Here is a 14,695-nt window from a genome sequence, read left to right as displayed (position 1 = left end):
CTGTCACAGGTTTATGTGAGGCATCGGTGAAACATTAAACCTAGAGCTGCTAATTCAGAGCCAGGATCCAACAATGGGTAGCTGATATTGGCCATTATTGTGTAAGTCGATTTGTTCAGAGCTTGAGTCCTTTGGGTGTTGGAAACATCTTAATCCTTTGTACTAAATAATCTGAATATAATTTGTGGCTGCTCTGGACCACCGTCCTGGCTAGTTTTATGCCAACCTGACCCAAGCTAGAGTCATCAGAGAAGAAGGAGGCACAATTGAGAAAATGCCTCCATAAGATGTGCTGTGGGACATTTTCCTATTTAATGATTTATGGGAAAGGGCCCAGCCCATTGTGGGTGGGGCCACCCCTGGCCTGGTGGTTCAGGGTTTCTATAGGAAAGCAGGCTGAGCAAGCCAATAAGCAGTGTCCTTCCATAGCTTCTGCATCAACTTCTGCCTCCAGGCTCCTGCCCTGTTTGAGTTCCTGTCCCAGCTTCCTTCAGTGAAGGATAAGCCAAATAAACCCTTTCCTCCCCAAGTTGCTTTGGTCATGGTGTTTTGTCATAGTAATAGTGATCCTAACTAAGATGGCCGCTGTAAATACTCTAAGGTCTGAGAATTTGATAGGAAGCTGGAAATGTGGGGTTTGTAGTCAGGCATAGATCCAAATCCCAACTCTGATACTTCTGAGCTGCGAAGCCTTGAAAACAAACAAACAAACAAACACTGCATCACATTTGTCCTTTTTTTCAGCTGTAAAATTCAGGAGACAGAGCAGAACCTCCATCTGATATTTTGAAGATTAAAGATAGTACGTAGGTAAAGCAGGGATTCTGGATTCAAACCACTTTTCAATGCTGAGTGCATGCCTTAACACTCACTAGCAGGAAACCCTTGAGCATAGTGCTATCGCCTCTTTTGTGCGTGTGTGTTTGTGTGGGTAGGTTCACTGTGCATGCATGTGCACATGCTTGTGGAGGGCTGAGATCAATATAAGTGTCTTTCATGGAGCATTCTCTGCTCTGTTAATTAACGGTGGAGTCTGTCACTGAACCTGGAGCTCAAAGATTCAGCTAGGTTAGCTAACCCATGAGTTCTGGGAATCTGCTTGACTTTGCCTCCTGACTCATTCCCCAATACTGGCATTACATATGGCCCTGTGATTCCTGGCTTTTATATGGATGCTGGGAACCTGACCTCAAACTCTTATTGATCATGTGGCAAGCACCTTACCAACTGAGCTGTCTCCCCTACACCTCTAACATTTCAGTTTCCTTGTCTGGAGGGTGGGGATAATAATTGTGAAATCTTCCTTTACAGACGCATGAGAAGGAGGCTGGCAAAGAATGTGAAGAGCCTATCACCTTCCTAGCACTCGAAAATTTGAATAGCTACTGGCTGTTATTTTGATTGAGTGCTATGAAACTTGAGCAAATTGACAATAGCTAGCACTTGGAAATGAAGGGCTCACTACGTCAGCTAGTGTTACATTTGGAAATGAAGGGCTCACTACGTCAGCTAGTGTTACATTTGGGGGAAATTCCACATCTAGTTTAATAACCCATTCCAAACTCCTTAGCTAGAAACTATATTCTGACTTACTTCTTAATATATTACATGATTTCTTGTATGCAATGTGTTGGCATTAATGGGTTATTATTGGCATGCCTTATTCAATTGTCCCTGCAGCTCTATGAGGTTGGTTTTGTTACCCCAACTTACAAAAATGGTGGGGGCTTAGAGATATAAGTTAGCCTGCTCAGTAACACTTACACAGTAAGTACCAAGGCTGAACTTCCAGATGTTTCCTTGCTGTCTGCTTGACCTTTCGTGAGGAAGAGACCCCACGTGGAAGGAGGAAGAGGACTTGGAGTAAGTGCTAACACAGTGAGGAGGGTGAATGGAAGGAGACCTCAGAGACAGTGTTGGTGTCCAAAGGCAGAAAGACAGCTTTGCAGGGTCGGGTGAGACCTTCACGTTATCCTGGTCTGTCCTGAAGAGCAGAAACGGAGGTGAGGTGCAGAAAGAGAGAGACACCAATAGGCCACAAGAGGGCAGCCCTCGCCCTCAATCCAGCCTAGCATTGCATATTGTCTCTTAGCCTTTGTCTAATTAAAACCTGGAATTTTTATTACAAAAATGGAAAAGTTAAAAAAAAAATCCCTACGAGGCCAAATCCCAGACAGAACTAGCCTTGGGTTCTGTCTGGTTTGGCAGCAATCTGCATATGCCTATCTGAATCTTTTCCCCTGGGTCAGAAGTAGGCTCCAAGGATGAGCTACAGGACCTGATCTCCAAACCTTCTATTCCTGGGAGTAAAACACACTTCCAAAGCACATGCTTCCAATATATGTGTATTTGCTTATAAACGATACACATATAGTGTATAGTAATATAAAACATTTTAATTTTTGGTCTTTAAAAGATTCTTTTTGTTGTTTGCTTGGTTGTTTGCTCATTTGTTTGTTTGGTGTAAAGAGAAGCCTTCCCGCCAGCCTGGTTCCAGAGCCGCATCAGTCCCAAATAAACACACAGGAGGCTATATTAATTATGAAGCTGTTGGCCTTGCTTGTTTCTTACTGGCTAGCTCTGACTTAAATGTTTACCCCATAATTGTTAGTCTAAGTATTTCTCTTACCGGAGCAAAGTTTCCGGGCTTCTTATCCCTGTGGCAGTTACATCTTGACTTCCTTGTGTTTCTCCTACCCAGAGTCCTCAACTCCTAGTCCCACCTATCTTGGTTCCTTATTGGCCAACAGTGCTTTATTGACATACACACAGGACTTCCCCTATCAGTTTGGGGTTTTTTGGTTTGCTTTGGTTTATTGGTTTGGTTTTTGGTTTGATTTGGTTTCCGAGACAGGGTTTCCCTGTGTAACAGTTCCGACTGTTCTGGAACTTGCTTTGTAGACAAGGCTGGCATAGAACTGCTCACAGAGATCCATTTGCCTCTGCCTCCTGAGTATTGGAGTTACAGGCGTGTGCCACCACTGCCGGACTACTTTTTTTAACTATGTAAATGTGTTGGTGTGGGTATATAGGTATGAATGCCAATACCCTACGAGGCCAAAAGGGGGCATCAGACCCCCTGGAGCTGGAGTTAGAGGTGGTTCTGAACACCTGCTCCAAAGTGGGTGCTAGATTGCAAACTCGGGTCCATTTCGAGAACAGTGTGGATTATTAATCACTGAGTATGGATTATTAATCCAGTCCTGCAATATGAAGCTTCTATTGAACACATGTAATGAATTGATAGATGTTTTTCTTGTTCTTTCTGTCATATTAATGCATTTAATCATCAAAAGACTGAGGAGTGTGGTGCTATCCCATTTTACAGGACAGGAAATGGGTGCAAGAGTAAGTGACATACCAAAACCACATAGTTAAAGAGAGGGCCGTCTAGCTCCAGAGCCACATAGTTAAAGAGAGGGCCGTCTAAGCCGGGCGTTGGTGGCGCACGCCTTTAATCCCAGCACTCGGGAGGCAGAGGCAGGCAGATCTCTGTGAGTTCGAGGCCAGCCTGGTCTACAGAGCGAGTTCCAGGACAGCCTCCAAAGCCACAGAGAAACCCTGTCTCGAAAAAAAAAAACCAAAAAAAAAAAAAAAAAAAAGAGAGAGAGAGAGGGCCATCTAGCTTCAGAACCACATAGTTATAGAGAGGGCCACCTAGCTTCAGAAAAGGTGAGATCTTAAAAAGAAAAGAGAAATATAGCTGGGCCAGATAATACACACACCCATAATCCTGGCACTTGAGATTTTGAGGCAAGAAGATTGGGAGTTCATTCCCAGTTACTTTGAGAATCCCAAGGCCAGGCTGGGACAGGCAGAAGTAGGAAAGAGAGAAAGTGGAATATTAATATATTTTCTTCCCAAACCCTGCCCCAGGCTGGAAGCTCAACACAGGCCTTTGGAGAAAGTGATGGCTGAACTGGATCTTAAAGGATGTTTAGCAGGTCCCCAGGGGAAAAGGTGCTGTCACTAAAGAAGCAGTCTGTACAAAGACTCAGAGGCAAGAGTTCATGGTGCACTGGGAGCTATGTGTGGCTGGCTCCATTCGCTAGAGCATGCAGGGTGATAGGACTGTTTGGAGGCTCAAGAGGATTAGCTACATGAGCATATCTTCATGTTTTCACTGAAGGAGAAATGATCTGTCTGTTCTTGGATTACATCCCAGCTTTGTGGCCCTTAACTGTCAATCTTTCTGTCCCAGTTAGCTTTAACTTTCAACTTGACATAGTCTAAAGTCATTTGAGAGGAAAGCCTCAATTGAGAAATTGCCTAGAACAGATGGCTTAGGGCATGACTGTGGGGGGGGGCTGTCTTGATTGTCAATTGGAGAATCAAGTCCACTGTGTACGGTAACCAAACCTAGGCAGTGGTCCTGAACCCTATAAGAAAGCTAGCTGAGCATAAGCAAGCTAGCAAGCGGCACCCTCCATGGTTCTTGGTGAATGTCTTGGCTGTGAAGTGAGTCCCTGGTTGGAGGTCCTGCTGTGTGAAATAACAAGCAGGCCTGCCTTGACTTCCCTTAACAAGAGTGTGACCTGGAATTGTAAGCTTCCCCCCCCAAAAAAAATCCTTTCCTTAAGTTGATTTTGTTGTTTTGGTTTGGTTTGATTTGGTTTGGTTTGGTTTTTCAAGACAGGGTTTCTCTGCTTTGGACCCTGTAATGGAACTCACTTTGTAGACCAGGCTGGCCTCACACTCACAGAGATCCTCCTGCCTCTGCCTCCCAAGTGCTGGCATTAAAGGTGTGCACCACCACAGCCTGACCTTAAGCTGATTTTGGTCCAGGTGTTTTATCACAGCAACAGAAGTGAAGCTAACACATCTACTATGCCCCTGTATACAAAAGGACCCATTGGCCTCTTGAAGATCAGGTTGAACTTGGCCTGGTTCCATGTCCTAAGCTTAGAAAGGCCTCATCTTCTCCCCAGCCTGCCCACCTGTATTTCCCTTTCCACCCTCTGCCTCTTGCATTTCCACTAAATAAAAAAAAATCAACCACCCATAATTTCTCAGATTTAACCAATTTACTGAGGTCTTAGAGAGATCATGGGAATGTCACATACCCCCTGGGCACCTGACATCTCTCAGCTTTCCTCATTCAACCCCCAGCCCTCCGCCTGTCCCAACCTGTGTTGCCAGCACATGGATTCCTGCATCTGCAAAAGCTGACTTCATGCTGTCAGTCCCAACCTGCCCCCTCCCCGCAAACACACTGAGTCCCTGCCAGTCTAGCTTGCTTCTCCTACCCCCACCCTAAAATTCACAAGTGCCGCCCTACTCCACCCCCGGCTGCCCTAGCCTGCTCCTCAGCCAAGCCCAGAAGCCAGCCTTTCTTTCATCTTCCTCGGGCCACAAACAGTAATCTCCTCGTCGAAGCAACCTAGCCAGTCTGTGGTAGCCGGGGAGCTGGTGTCGGGAAATGGGTTCCAGGAAGGCTAGCAGCAACACTGGAGGGAAGGGGGCAGCCAGGAATAGAGAGGTGGCCAAACGGAGCTCCAGGCGGCAGCGAGGGTTACACAGGGCCTGGCCACTCAGCACACAGAGTATGACACGGCTACTCACCATGCTGTCCGCCACATTTTCAACTACATCCTTACCAGGCTCAAAGTCTCGGTCAGGGAGACAGAGGCGTAGACCAGGGCCCTCCAGAGCGGGCAGAAGTTCCTCTATTACCCAGCCCTGGTCTTGCCTGCAGTGGGACACAAATACATCAAAAAGGAACCTCTTTCCTTCATCCCGCTGACCCCTACGGCCCTGGAGCCAAACCCTGAACAAGGCCTGGAGGAAGGGGATCCGTAAGTTCCCGGCTTCTTGGAGGAGTGGCAAAGCAATCAGCAGAAACACCAAAGAAGAGCTGGCTAAAAAGAGTTTTAGCTCCAAAGACTGGGGGCAGTGGTCCCATAGAAAGGAGAAGAGTGAATGCTTGGCAGGGACCCCCTCTTCTGCTGGACATAACTTACTGCTGTGTATGTATATGTACGTTTTAGTGGACTGCTTAACCCACGGCTCCATCCATGCATTGGCACACTGGCAAGCCAAGTTTGACTGCAGAATGTATATATACTGGGGCATCTGAGGGCTGTACTCCCCCAGACTGTCATGCAGGACCAAGTCTTCCTCACTGTCTACCACTAAGACCCGGAGACTGCTCAGGCGTTGGAAAGCGGTCGCCGACAGTGACTTGAGCCCTGTGTCGGACAGCTGTAGTGCCTGGAGCTGCGGAAGCTCGCCCACTAGCTCCTCCAGCTGCACTGAACGGGGCTGGATTGTGGACTGAAGGGCCTCCAGCTTGAGCTCCTGTAGGCTGGGCAGCCCAGTGATAAGACAGGGTCTGAAATTGCTTCCAGCACCCCAGATCTTCAAGGTCTGAAGTTTAGGGAGTTGCCAGGGGAAAGTGTTGGAGTTGTCCCTGGAGCAGAAGGCCTCCAAGCTATTCTGGAGCAGGGAAAGTTGCTGAAGAGCAGGGAAGACCTCAGAGGCATTCTGGCCCTCCAGCTTCAGGCCCTTGCCTTTTATAGTCAAGGTCTCCAAGAAAGGAAAGACATTCGGGGACAACCCCCAGGGCTTCCTGCCTGAGGCTTCATGAAGCTCTAAGCTGGTCAGATACATCGGCAGGGACAATACTGTCGGGGCAGGGACAGAGGGAAGCTTCAGTCTCAAGGTGCGCAGGCTCTTTGCTCCCCAGAAGCCAGGGTCTGGGATTAGTGACAAGTGAGTGTCTAGCAGGCTAAGGGCAGTCAGTGCAGGCAGGGCAGCCAACCAGTTCTTACCCAGGTTAAGCAGGGGATTTTTATCCAAATTCAAGGTCTCTAGTTGCTGTAGACCCTGCAATAGCTGCCTCTCCAGGGAGAGCAGCTGGTTGTCCTGAAGCAGCAGCTCCCGCAAGTGGGGTAGACAGGAGAAGGTGGCTGGAGGCAGGGTGCGCAGCCCATTGTCTGCCAGGTTCAGAGTCATCAGTCCTGACACGTCTCCGGTCTCATTCAAGCACAGCGTGTCGCTCTGCAGTTGATTTCCAGCCAGATTCAGTCTCTGAAGCCTGGGCATGGCTGCCAAGAACCCTGGCGGCAACTTAGTCAGGCCCGTGCTTTCAAGACCCAAGGTCTTCAGGCTGTGACAGGAAGCCAGGGCCTCCTGAGATATGGATCCTATCTTGTTATAACCCACATTCAGCTCCTGCAGCTCCAAGTGGGCAACAGCCTCGGCAGGCAGTTGGGCCGTGGCAGTCAACTTCGCAGACAGGACATCCAGTTTCTGAAGTCCCAGTGCTCTCACTCTCGATGCCTCCAGAAGTGTTTGGTCCAGGTTCAGAGTCTCCAGCTGGAGACCCTGGAGGGACCCAGGACTAGCCATCTTCAGCTCCCGGTTGAATGACAGATCCAACATACGCAGGGTCCATGGATCCCTGCGAGAGGAGCCTTGCACCAGATCTGGAAACATGCCAGCCAGCTCTCCGACGTCCTGAAGGCAATTGAACATGACAGCCAGCCGTTGCAGACTGCGAGGCAGCTGAATACCTGCCTTCTTGTCCAAGCAGGGGCCCGAGATATGGAGTCTCTGGAGGGAAACCAGGTCACCAAAGGCATCAGGAGGTATAAAGAGGGATTTCTTCCCAAAAGGGTGGTCTAGAAAAGAGAGTTTCTGCAACTGTCCCAAGCCGCGGAGAGCTCCTGGCAAGAGTCGGGTGAGATGCAGATTCAGTCCCAGCATCTTGAGTCTGGGAAAAGCAGAGAAAGCATCCGGAGGCAGAGAAGACATAGAACCACTGAGGCAGAGCCCCTCCACAGTCTGAGGCACAGCTGCCAAGGTCTGTGTCAGGTTGGTCACTGAGATGCATGCGGCAAGGAAGGACAGCTGGGTCACGGACACTGAGCACAGTGAGAAGTAGCGAGAGACCAGGGGCAGCGGGGAGTCTTCAGTCAGTAGGCACTTGGAAGTGGTCCACCCTGTTACCAGAGGCAGGGAAAGGAGCAGGCCAGGCAGTAGCACGTGCCAGCCCATCTCAACACCAGCAGAATCAGAGCAGGGAGGAACTCAGACTTCCACCCAGGCACACGTGCGTGCTGCCAATACTCACAGCAAGGGCAGGATAGTCATCCACTTTGGAGAAGCTGCAAGGTCTGAGAGAGCATAGACAAAGAGCCTCAGGGCCTTCTGGTGGCAGTGAGTGGGAAGCTGGGAAGAAATGAGGAAACAGACTCAGAGACACAGTACTGAGGCTCCAAGGGACAGGGAAAGGAAGCCCCGGGGGTGGGGGTTGATTTGGGACCTGGTCTCACTTCTCTGTTAGGAGGAAACAAATGGAGTTTCTTTTCTTCTTGTTGTTTTCACTTTTATGGTCTCACATAGTCCATGTTGTCCAGGAACTCAGTGTGTAGAGAATCCTTTAAACTTCTGATCCTCTTGTCCCCACCACCCCATGCTGGGATTACAGGTGTGCACCACTATACCCAGTTTATGCAGTGCTGGGGTTAGAACCCAGGCTTCGGTGGCGCATGCTAGACAAGAACTCTACCAACTTAGCGACATTCGCATCCTCCTGTAAGTAGAGTTTGTAAGTTCAAGATCTGGACCCAGTGAGGCTTTCATGATGCTGTCCTGAGCAAGGCATCGCACCTCTTCTAGGCCTGTTCTTGTCCATGTCCAGTAAGTGTACTAAGCCCCACTTTGTAGGATTGCTGCAAATGTAGGTTCAGATCAGCATGAGCTTTTCTCCCCATCACTTTAATTATGGCTTCCTTTCTTTACTAATGTCCTGGAGTTCTTAGATAAACACAAAAGGAATGTTCTATAAGCGAAATAATATACATCAACATGGTGCTGTCAAGGACATCTTGTAGGCTCTGCAAGGAAAAAAATCCCCAAAGTCGTTAGACCCTGAGAGGACTGGGAGTGTGGAGGGCTCCACCTCTGCTGTCTGAGACTGGGGCAGGGAAGGAAAGTCCCCCAGCCGTGACCTTGACATGCACTGCCTGGACAGGACTGAGACCCAAGGGAGAACAGAAAGAGACAGAGGAGCTCTGTGGTTACTTCAAACCATGAAGGAAGGCATTCAGCACAAGTCAACATCTGTTCACGATTTGAAAAACTAACAAACTCAGAGAGAGAAGAATCCTGTCGACTTCAAATGGTTTAGCTCTCCCAGGTCTACAAAAGAGTGTCATTCTCAGTACCTTTGGCTTAAATCTGGGAATAGACAACTGCATTTCTGCTCAGCATTAGAATGGAGGCCAAAGAATGGCAGGACAGAGGTGAAAGCAATAAAATTAAAGTATTTAAAATGAGAAATGCCAAGGTCACCAAGTGCAGGGTGCGGTGATGCCTGCTAGGGAAACCCAAGAATTCCTAAAACCACATTCATAAAATGAAGGATATTTAGCAAAGATGGTCAGTATTAGGTCCTGTTTCTTCAAACTCTTCTAATACACCTGTGTTGCTATAGAGAACAGAGAACACATTCAAATTAAGATGTCTCTCAGAATTTAATATGCAAAAAGACTGACCATGAGGGGTTAGAAAGCAGGCACCAATGGATTGATCAGGAGCCCAGGTGTGATTTGCAATCATAAGAGCTATCACCTCTCCTAGAAAGGAAGGGGTCATAAATGACAGAACTCTGGAGGAGTTTTAAAAGGGTAGCTCCCTCCAGTAGAGTAATGGCACCTGGGGCAACATAGAAGAACAGGTGACTGCCGGGCGGTGGTGGCACACGCCTTTAATCCCAGCACTCGGGAAGCAGAGGCAGGCGGATCTCTGTGAGTTCAAGGCCGGGCTGGACCGACAGCCTCCAAAACAATACAGAGAACCCCTGTCTCGTAAAAACCAAAAAAAAAAAAAAAAAAAAAAGAAGAAGAAGAAGAAGAGGTGACTAAGTGTGTAACATGAATAATAAAAGACCCAAATCCCTCTCAACTTCATGGCTCTGATCTTGTCCTTGAATGCTCCATAGACTCCCAAATCAGAGAGGGGATCCCCATATGTAAATCCACCCTGGTAACTTTCCTAAGCACCTAGCAAGATGGAGGACAGCAGAGATGCTGGTAACAGAGGATTGGAAAACAGACTTTGCTTGTAATCCCAGTGCCCAGGAGACTGAGGTAGGAGGATCATAAATATGAGGCCACCCTGTAGTGCATAGTGAGTCCCTGGTTAGCCTGAGCTAAATACAAAGACCCTGACTGAAATGGCCAGGGAGAGAGTGAGGGGGAAGGAAGGAGGAAAGGACAAAAACTGAAGATAAGTAAGCAAGGCCACAAAGTTAGGGAAAAAAACGTCAGAAAACCCCAAACAAACAAACACTTCCCCCATTTATGCAGTAACCCACACGAAACGTGACCTCCCATCATAAACACCTGTCCAACTGGACTAAACACAGGGAACAAATGCTTCCAGAAATGAGGACTTTGTCTTAGGATATTTGTGTTGCCACATCAAACAATACCACAAACCTGGAGAAAATGTACTTTAAAACTAAATATGAAGGGAGAGAGAGATTGATTAAGAAGATGAAAAATGAGCGGACATTGGTGGCTCATGCCTTTAATCCCAGCACTCGGGAGACAGAGGCAGGTGGATCTCTGTGAGTTTGGAGCCAGCCTGGTCTACAAAGAGAGCTCTAGGACAGCCTCCAAAACAAAAAGAGAAACCCTGTCTGGAAAAAAAAAGAGAGAAAGAAAGAAAGAAGAAGAAGAGGAGGAGGAGGACGAGGAGGAAGACAAAGAAGATGATGATAATGATGACGATGAAAAAATCTGTAGTAAGCGGGCCTTAAGGAATGGGTGGGCTAAGATCAAGGTTCAGTTCCCACCACACATGTGGTGGCTCACAATCAACTCCAGTCCCTGAGATCTGATGCCCTCTTCTGGATTCTACTGGCACCATTCACACACATGGTGCACAGACATACATGCAGGCAAAACACCTATACATATAAAATAAATAAATTTTTAAAAATTGAAAATAAATAAATTTATAGATAAATGGAGCAGAATATAGTTCTAATTATATCTAGTCACCTGTCTCAAGAAAACCCTGTTTAATCCTACTTATCTTCATCAAAGATAACTCAAGATACATCAGAAGTCAATAATTCTCAACCCGTGGGTAGAGATCCCTTTGAGGGTCAAATGACCTATTCACAGAAGTCACATATCAGATATCCTGCATACCATATATTTTCATTACTATTCATAACAGTAGCAAATTTACAGTTATGAAATAGCAAGGAAAATAATTGTATGGTTGGACTTTACCACAGCATAAGGAACTGTTTTAAAGGGTTGCAGCATTAGGAAGGTTGAGAACCATTGCATCATAAGTCCAACTGTGGAAACAGAATATTGTCAAAGTCATGAGAGATACATAAATTTCTTAAGTAGGTTACCAAAAAACCCACCAGCTATAAATCGACTTTTTTCATAAATTGACTACACCAAAATCAAAAAGTTGTTCAGTCAAGGATGAGACCAAGAAACTGAGAGAGATTTTACCTACAGAAGGAGGTGCTCGCAACATGTGGTGTGTGTGTGTGTGTGTGTGTGTGTGTGTGTGTGTGTGTGTGTGTGTGTAAGGGCTCATACCTTATACTAACTTCAAATAACCCATAGATCAAAGAAGGAACCACGCTGAAAACCAGAAAGTACTTCAATAATGAAAACACCACATAGTGAAGCCTGTTGACTAAAGCTAAAGTGGTGTCCATGAGGGAAATATCCACCCCTAAATGTCTGTGTTTGAAAATCGGCACCAAGTCTACAGCCATGCCACACAAACATGCCCAGTCTCATCTGGAAACCAGAATCAAAAGTTGAAAAGTCAGAACCTAGGCAACATCCTCAAAAAGTTAGAAAAGGAACAAGAAGACTCCCACTTCCTCATGGTGCAGTAACATACTCTCACCATGGACATCCCTCAACTGTACCCAAGACATCAAACAACCTCTTCCAGATAGTGGACACTGTCCCTAGGGTGTCTGTGTTGCCTCAGCAGAACACCACAGACCAGGTACTTTAAATGAACGGGAATTTGGGAGCAGGGCATGGGAGGAAGGAAGAAATATAATGAGAGGTTTCAGCAATGTGCATATATAATGAAACTCATTATTCTGTATGCTAACAAAACAGTAAAAACACTTCAAAATCACAAGATAGCTATTATTGGTTATCAACTTAAAAAGCCTGGGAAGTGGGAACATCAACTGAGAATTGCTTCCATCAGATTGGCCTGTGTGCCTGTCTGTAAGGCATTTTCTTGGTTGCTAATTGATGGTCCTGAATTGTAAAAGGAAGGTGGCCCAACATGAGCCAGGGAGTAAGCCAGCAAGCAGCATTCCTCCATGGTTCCTGCTCTGCTCCTGCTTGACTTCCTGTCCTGACTTTCCTCAATGTTGGATTGTGGCCTGGAAACATAAGATGAGATAAACCCTGTTCTCACCAAGTTATTTTGGGTCATGATGTTTATTACAGCAACAGAGAGGCAAACTAGAACAATCACAGTGTCCAAAACAGAGCATCTAGTAATTAGCTGGAATGGTTATTCAAATTGTTTTATGTATTGAAAAAACAAAAGGTGATTTATTTCATTAAGTCCAGAGGTTGTAAACATCTGGAATCCAGAGAAGCCATCTGCAGATTTGGCTATCTGGTGAGGGCTGCTCTCTGCTTCCAAAATGGCACCTGCCTCTGCATTTTTGCCCCAAAGCAGGTAGAAGGGCAAGCTGACTGGACCATGGATAAACTTTCATTTGTAAGAGTCTTAATCCCAATCACAAAGGTGGGGCCTTTAGGGATCTAAAACCCTGCTTGATAACACATTGTCAGCACCTGAATCCTGAAGAGGACTTGTAGAAAGTATGGTTATGGCGGTCAAGGGTGATGATTTCCAAGAGAAGGGAACAAGGGAGGCAAACTCTTGTTACCAGTTACCAGGACTTCCTACCTATTGGCATTTACTGAAGGCCAGTATAGGGAGCAAGAAAGCAGCCAATCCCATTACACCTTTCTTACTGAACCAAGAAATGAATCACCAGTCAGGACAACTACTGCCTGTGGGGTAGAGGCAGGATAGAGCCATAGAAAGGATGAGTTCTAGAGCCCCATAGGGTCCTTTTGGGCCGAACACTAAATTGAATGTTTAGAGTGAAACTCCACAGGCTGAAGTAGAGCATAACTGTTGGGGAACTGTGAAAACAGTCACTGCTGGGGAGCCATGAGAACAGCACTAACTGTTGGAGAGTTGCGAGAACCTCCAGAGCTCCTGGGAGACGATTACAGCCCAAAAGTAAGGAAATGGTTTAAAACCCAGAGCATTCTACTGAGAATAAATGACTTTAAGGTCACAGCTTAGCAATAGGGTTTGTGATGGCCATTCTTGATTGTCAACTTGATTACTTCTAGAATTAACTAAAATCCAAAAATAGAGGGCACAGCAGTGAGGGATTTCATTTAATCTGGAGTAGGAAGACACATGCCTTTCATCTGGATCTTGAAGCAGGAAGATGCACCTTTACTCTGGGCCACACCTTCCCCTGGAAGCCTATATAAAGGCATGAAAGAAGGAAACTTTCACTCTTTGACTGCTTGCTCTTGCCTTGCAAACAAGTCCATTCCTTCACCGGCCTTAGAGCCTGCTTCTTCAGGACTCCAGTGTCTACTGAAAACCAGCTGAGATATCCAGACCCATGAACTGAGCAACTACTGAATTCTTGGACTTTTCGGTCATAGCCAGTCATTGTCAGATCTGCTAGACCACAGCCTGTCAGCCACTCTAATAAATTGCCTTTATTCCAGGGGTTCTGGGTCTGCAGGCAGCAGGGAGAGAGAGACTCTGAGCCTGACTTGAGCTTCTGAAACCCGAAAGACCACACACACACCCTGACACACTTCTTCCAACAGGACCACACCTACTCCAACAACATCATGCCTAATCCAACAAGGCCACATCTCCTAATAGTGCCACTCCTAGTGACCAAGATTTCAAATCTATGAGCCTATAGGGGCCATTATTATTCAAACCACCACGGGGTTAAAATAATCCATAGCACAGCCTGAAAGGAAAGTGTCAGGTTACCGAGGAGGCCCCACAAATCACTCCCTGTCCAAATCACAATAACCTCCAAAGGAAAACAACAAAATTTAGCTTGTCAGTTACATATCATTTGCAATGCCTGGCACTTAATAAAAATTATAAGATAAATGAAAAATAAGACTACGAGACTTATAACCAAGAAAAATGTCTGATTAATGTAAACACACCCAGGAATGATGGAGATGATGGAGTTAACAAAATGGCAACCTAACTCATATAAATATGTTTAGCATGCTTGAAGATTTAAGGAAAATATGAACATAATGGGAAAATGTTTTAAATGAAATGAAACTTCTGGAAGTGTGACCTTCACTGAAAACAGGGTCATTTCAAAATTCAGAGCCATTTCAAACCTGGCAGCAGCTCTCAGAAGCGATAGCACATGTATTTCCCAACGTCTTTTCAGATGGATTGACTTTGAGGGCTGTCAGCAATCATAGGACAGAGATCCAGCTCCGTGTTGTCACCCTCAGAAGCCCAGGGAATGCCCTCACCCTTGAAGGGACTCAGGCTGAACTAAGATTTGTGGCTTTGACGCAGAAGAAGCATTGGAGGCCTGGCCAGACTGAAGCCGATTAGTGGTTTTGCAGGACCCATCTTAATATAGGCTTAA

The 14,695-nt window shown here is 46.4% G+C and overlaps 1 protein-coding gene across 1 annotated transcript; it reads right to left on the bottom strand.

Annotated features, from left to right (window-relative positions):
- Window positions 1–5,009: 5,009 nt before the first annotated feature.
- LOC101843697 (toll-like receptor 12) lies at window positions 5,010–8,913 on the bottom strand. The gene has a single exon (XM_005079624.3). The coding sequence runs from the start codon at window positions 7,996–7,998 to the stop codon at window positions 5,275–5,277; it is 2,724 nt and encodes a 907-aa protein (XP_005079681.1). The 5' UTR covers window positions 7,999–8,913; the 3' UTR covers window positions 5,010–5,274.
- Between the last annotated feature and the right edge of the window lie 5,782 nt (window positions 8,914–14,695).

Source organism: Mesocricetus auratus, unplaced genomic scaffold, assembly GCF_017639785.1.
Source record: "Mesocricetus auratus isolate SY011 unplaced genomic scaffold, BCM_Maur_2.0 Super-Scaffold_100014, whole genome shotgun sequence".
In the NCBI taxonomy this organism is placed as follows: domain Eukaryota; kingdom Metazoa; phylum Chordata; class Mammalia; order Rodentia; family Cricetidae; genus Mesocricetus; species Mesocricetus auratus.
The sequence above is the reverse complement of the archived record's forward strand: the minus strand, read 5'-3'. Positions and strand labels throughout refer to the sequence as shown.

What these genes read in the sequence shown, in the direction of transcription:
- LOC101843697 (XM_005079624.3), bottom strand. Translation starts at nt 7,998, where the DNA reads ATGGGCTGGCACGTGCTACTGCCTGGCCTGCTCCTTTCCCTGCCTCTG.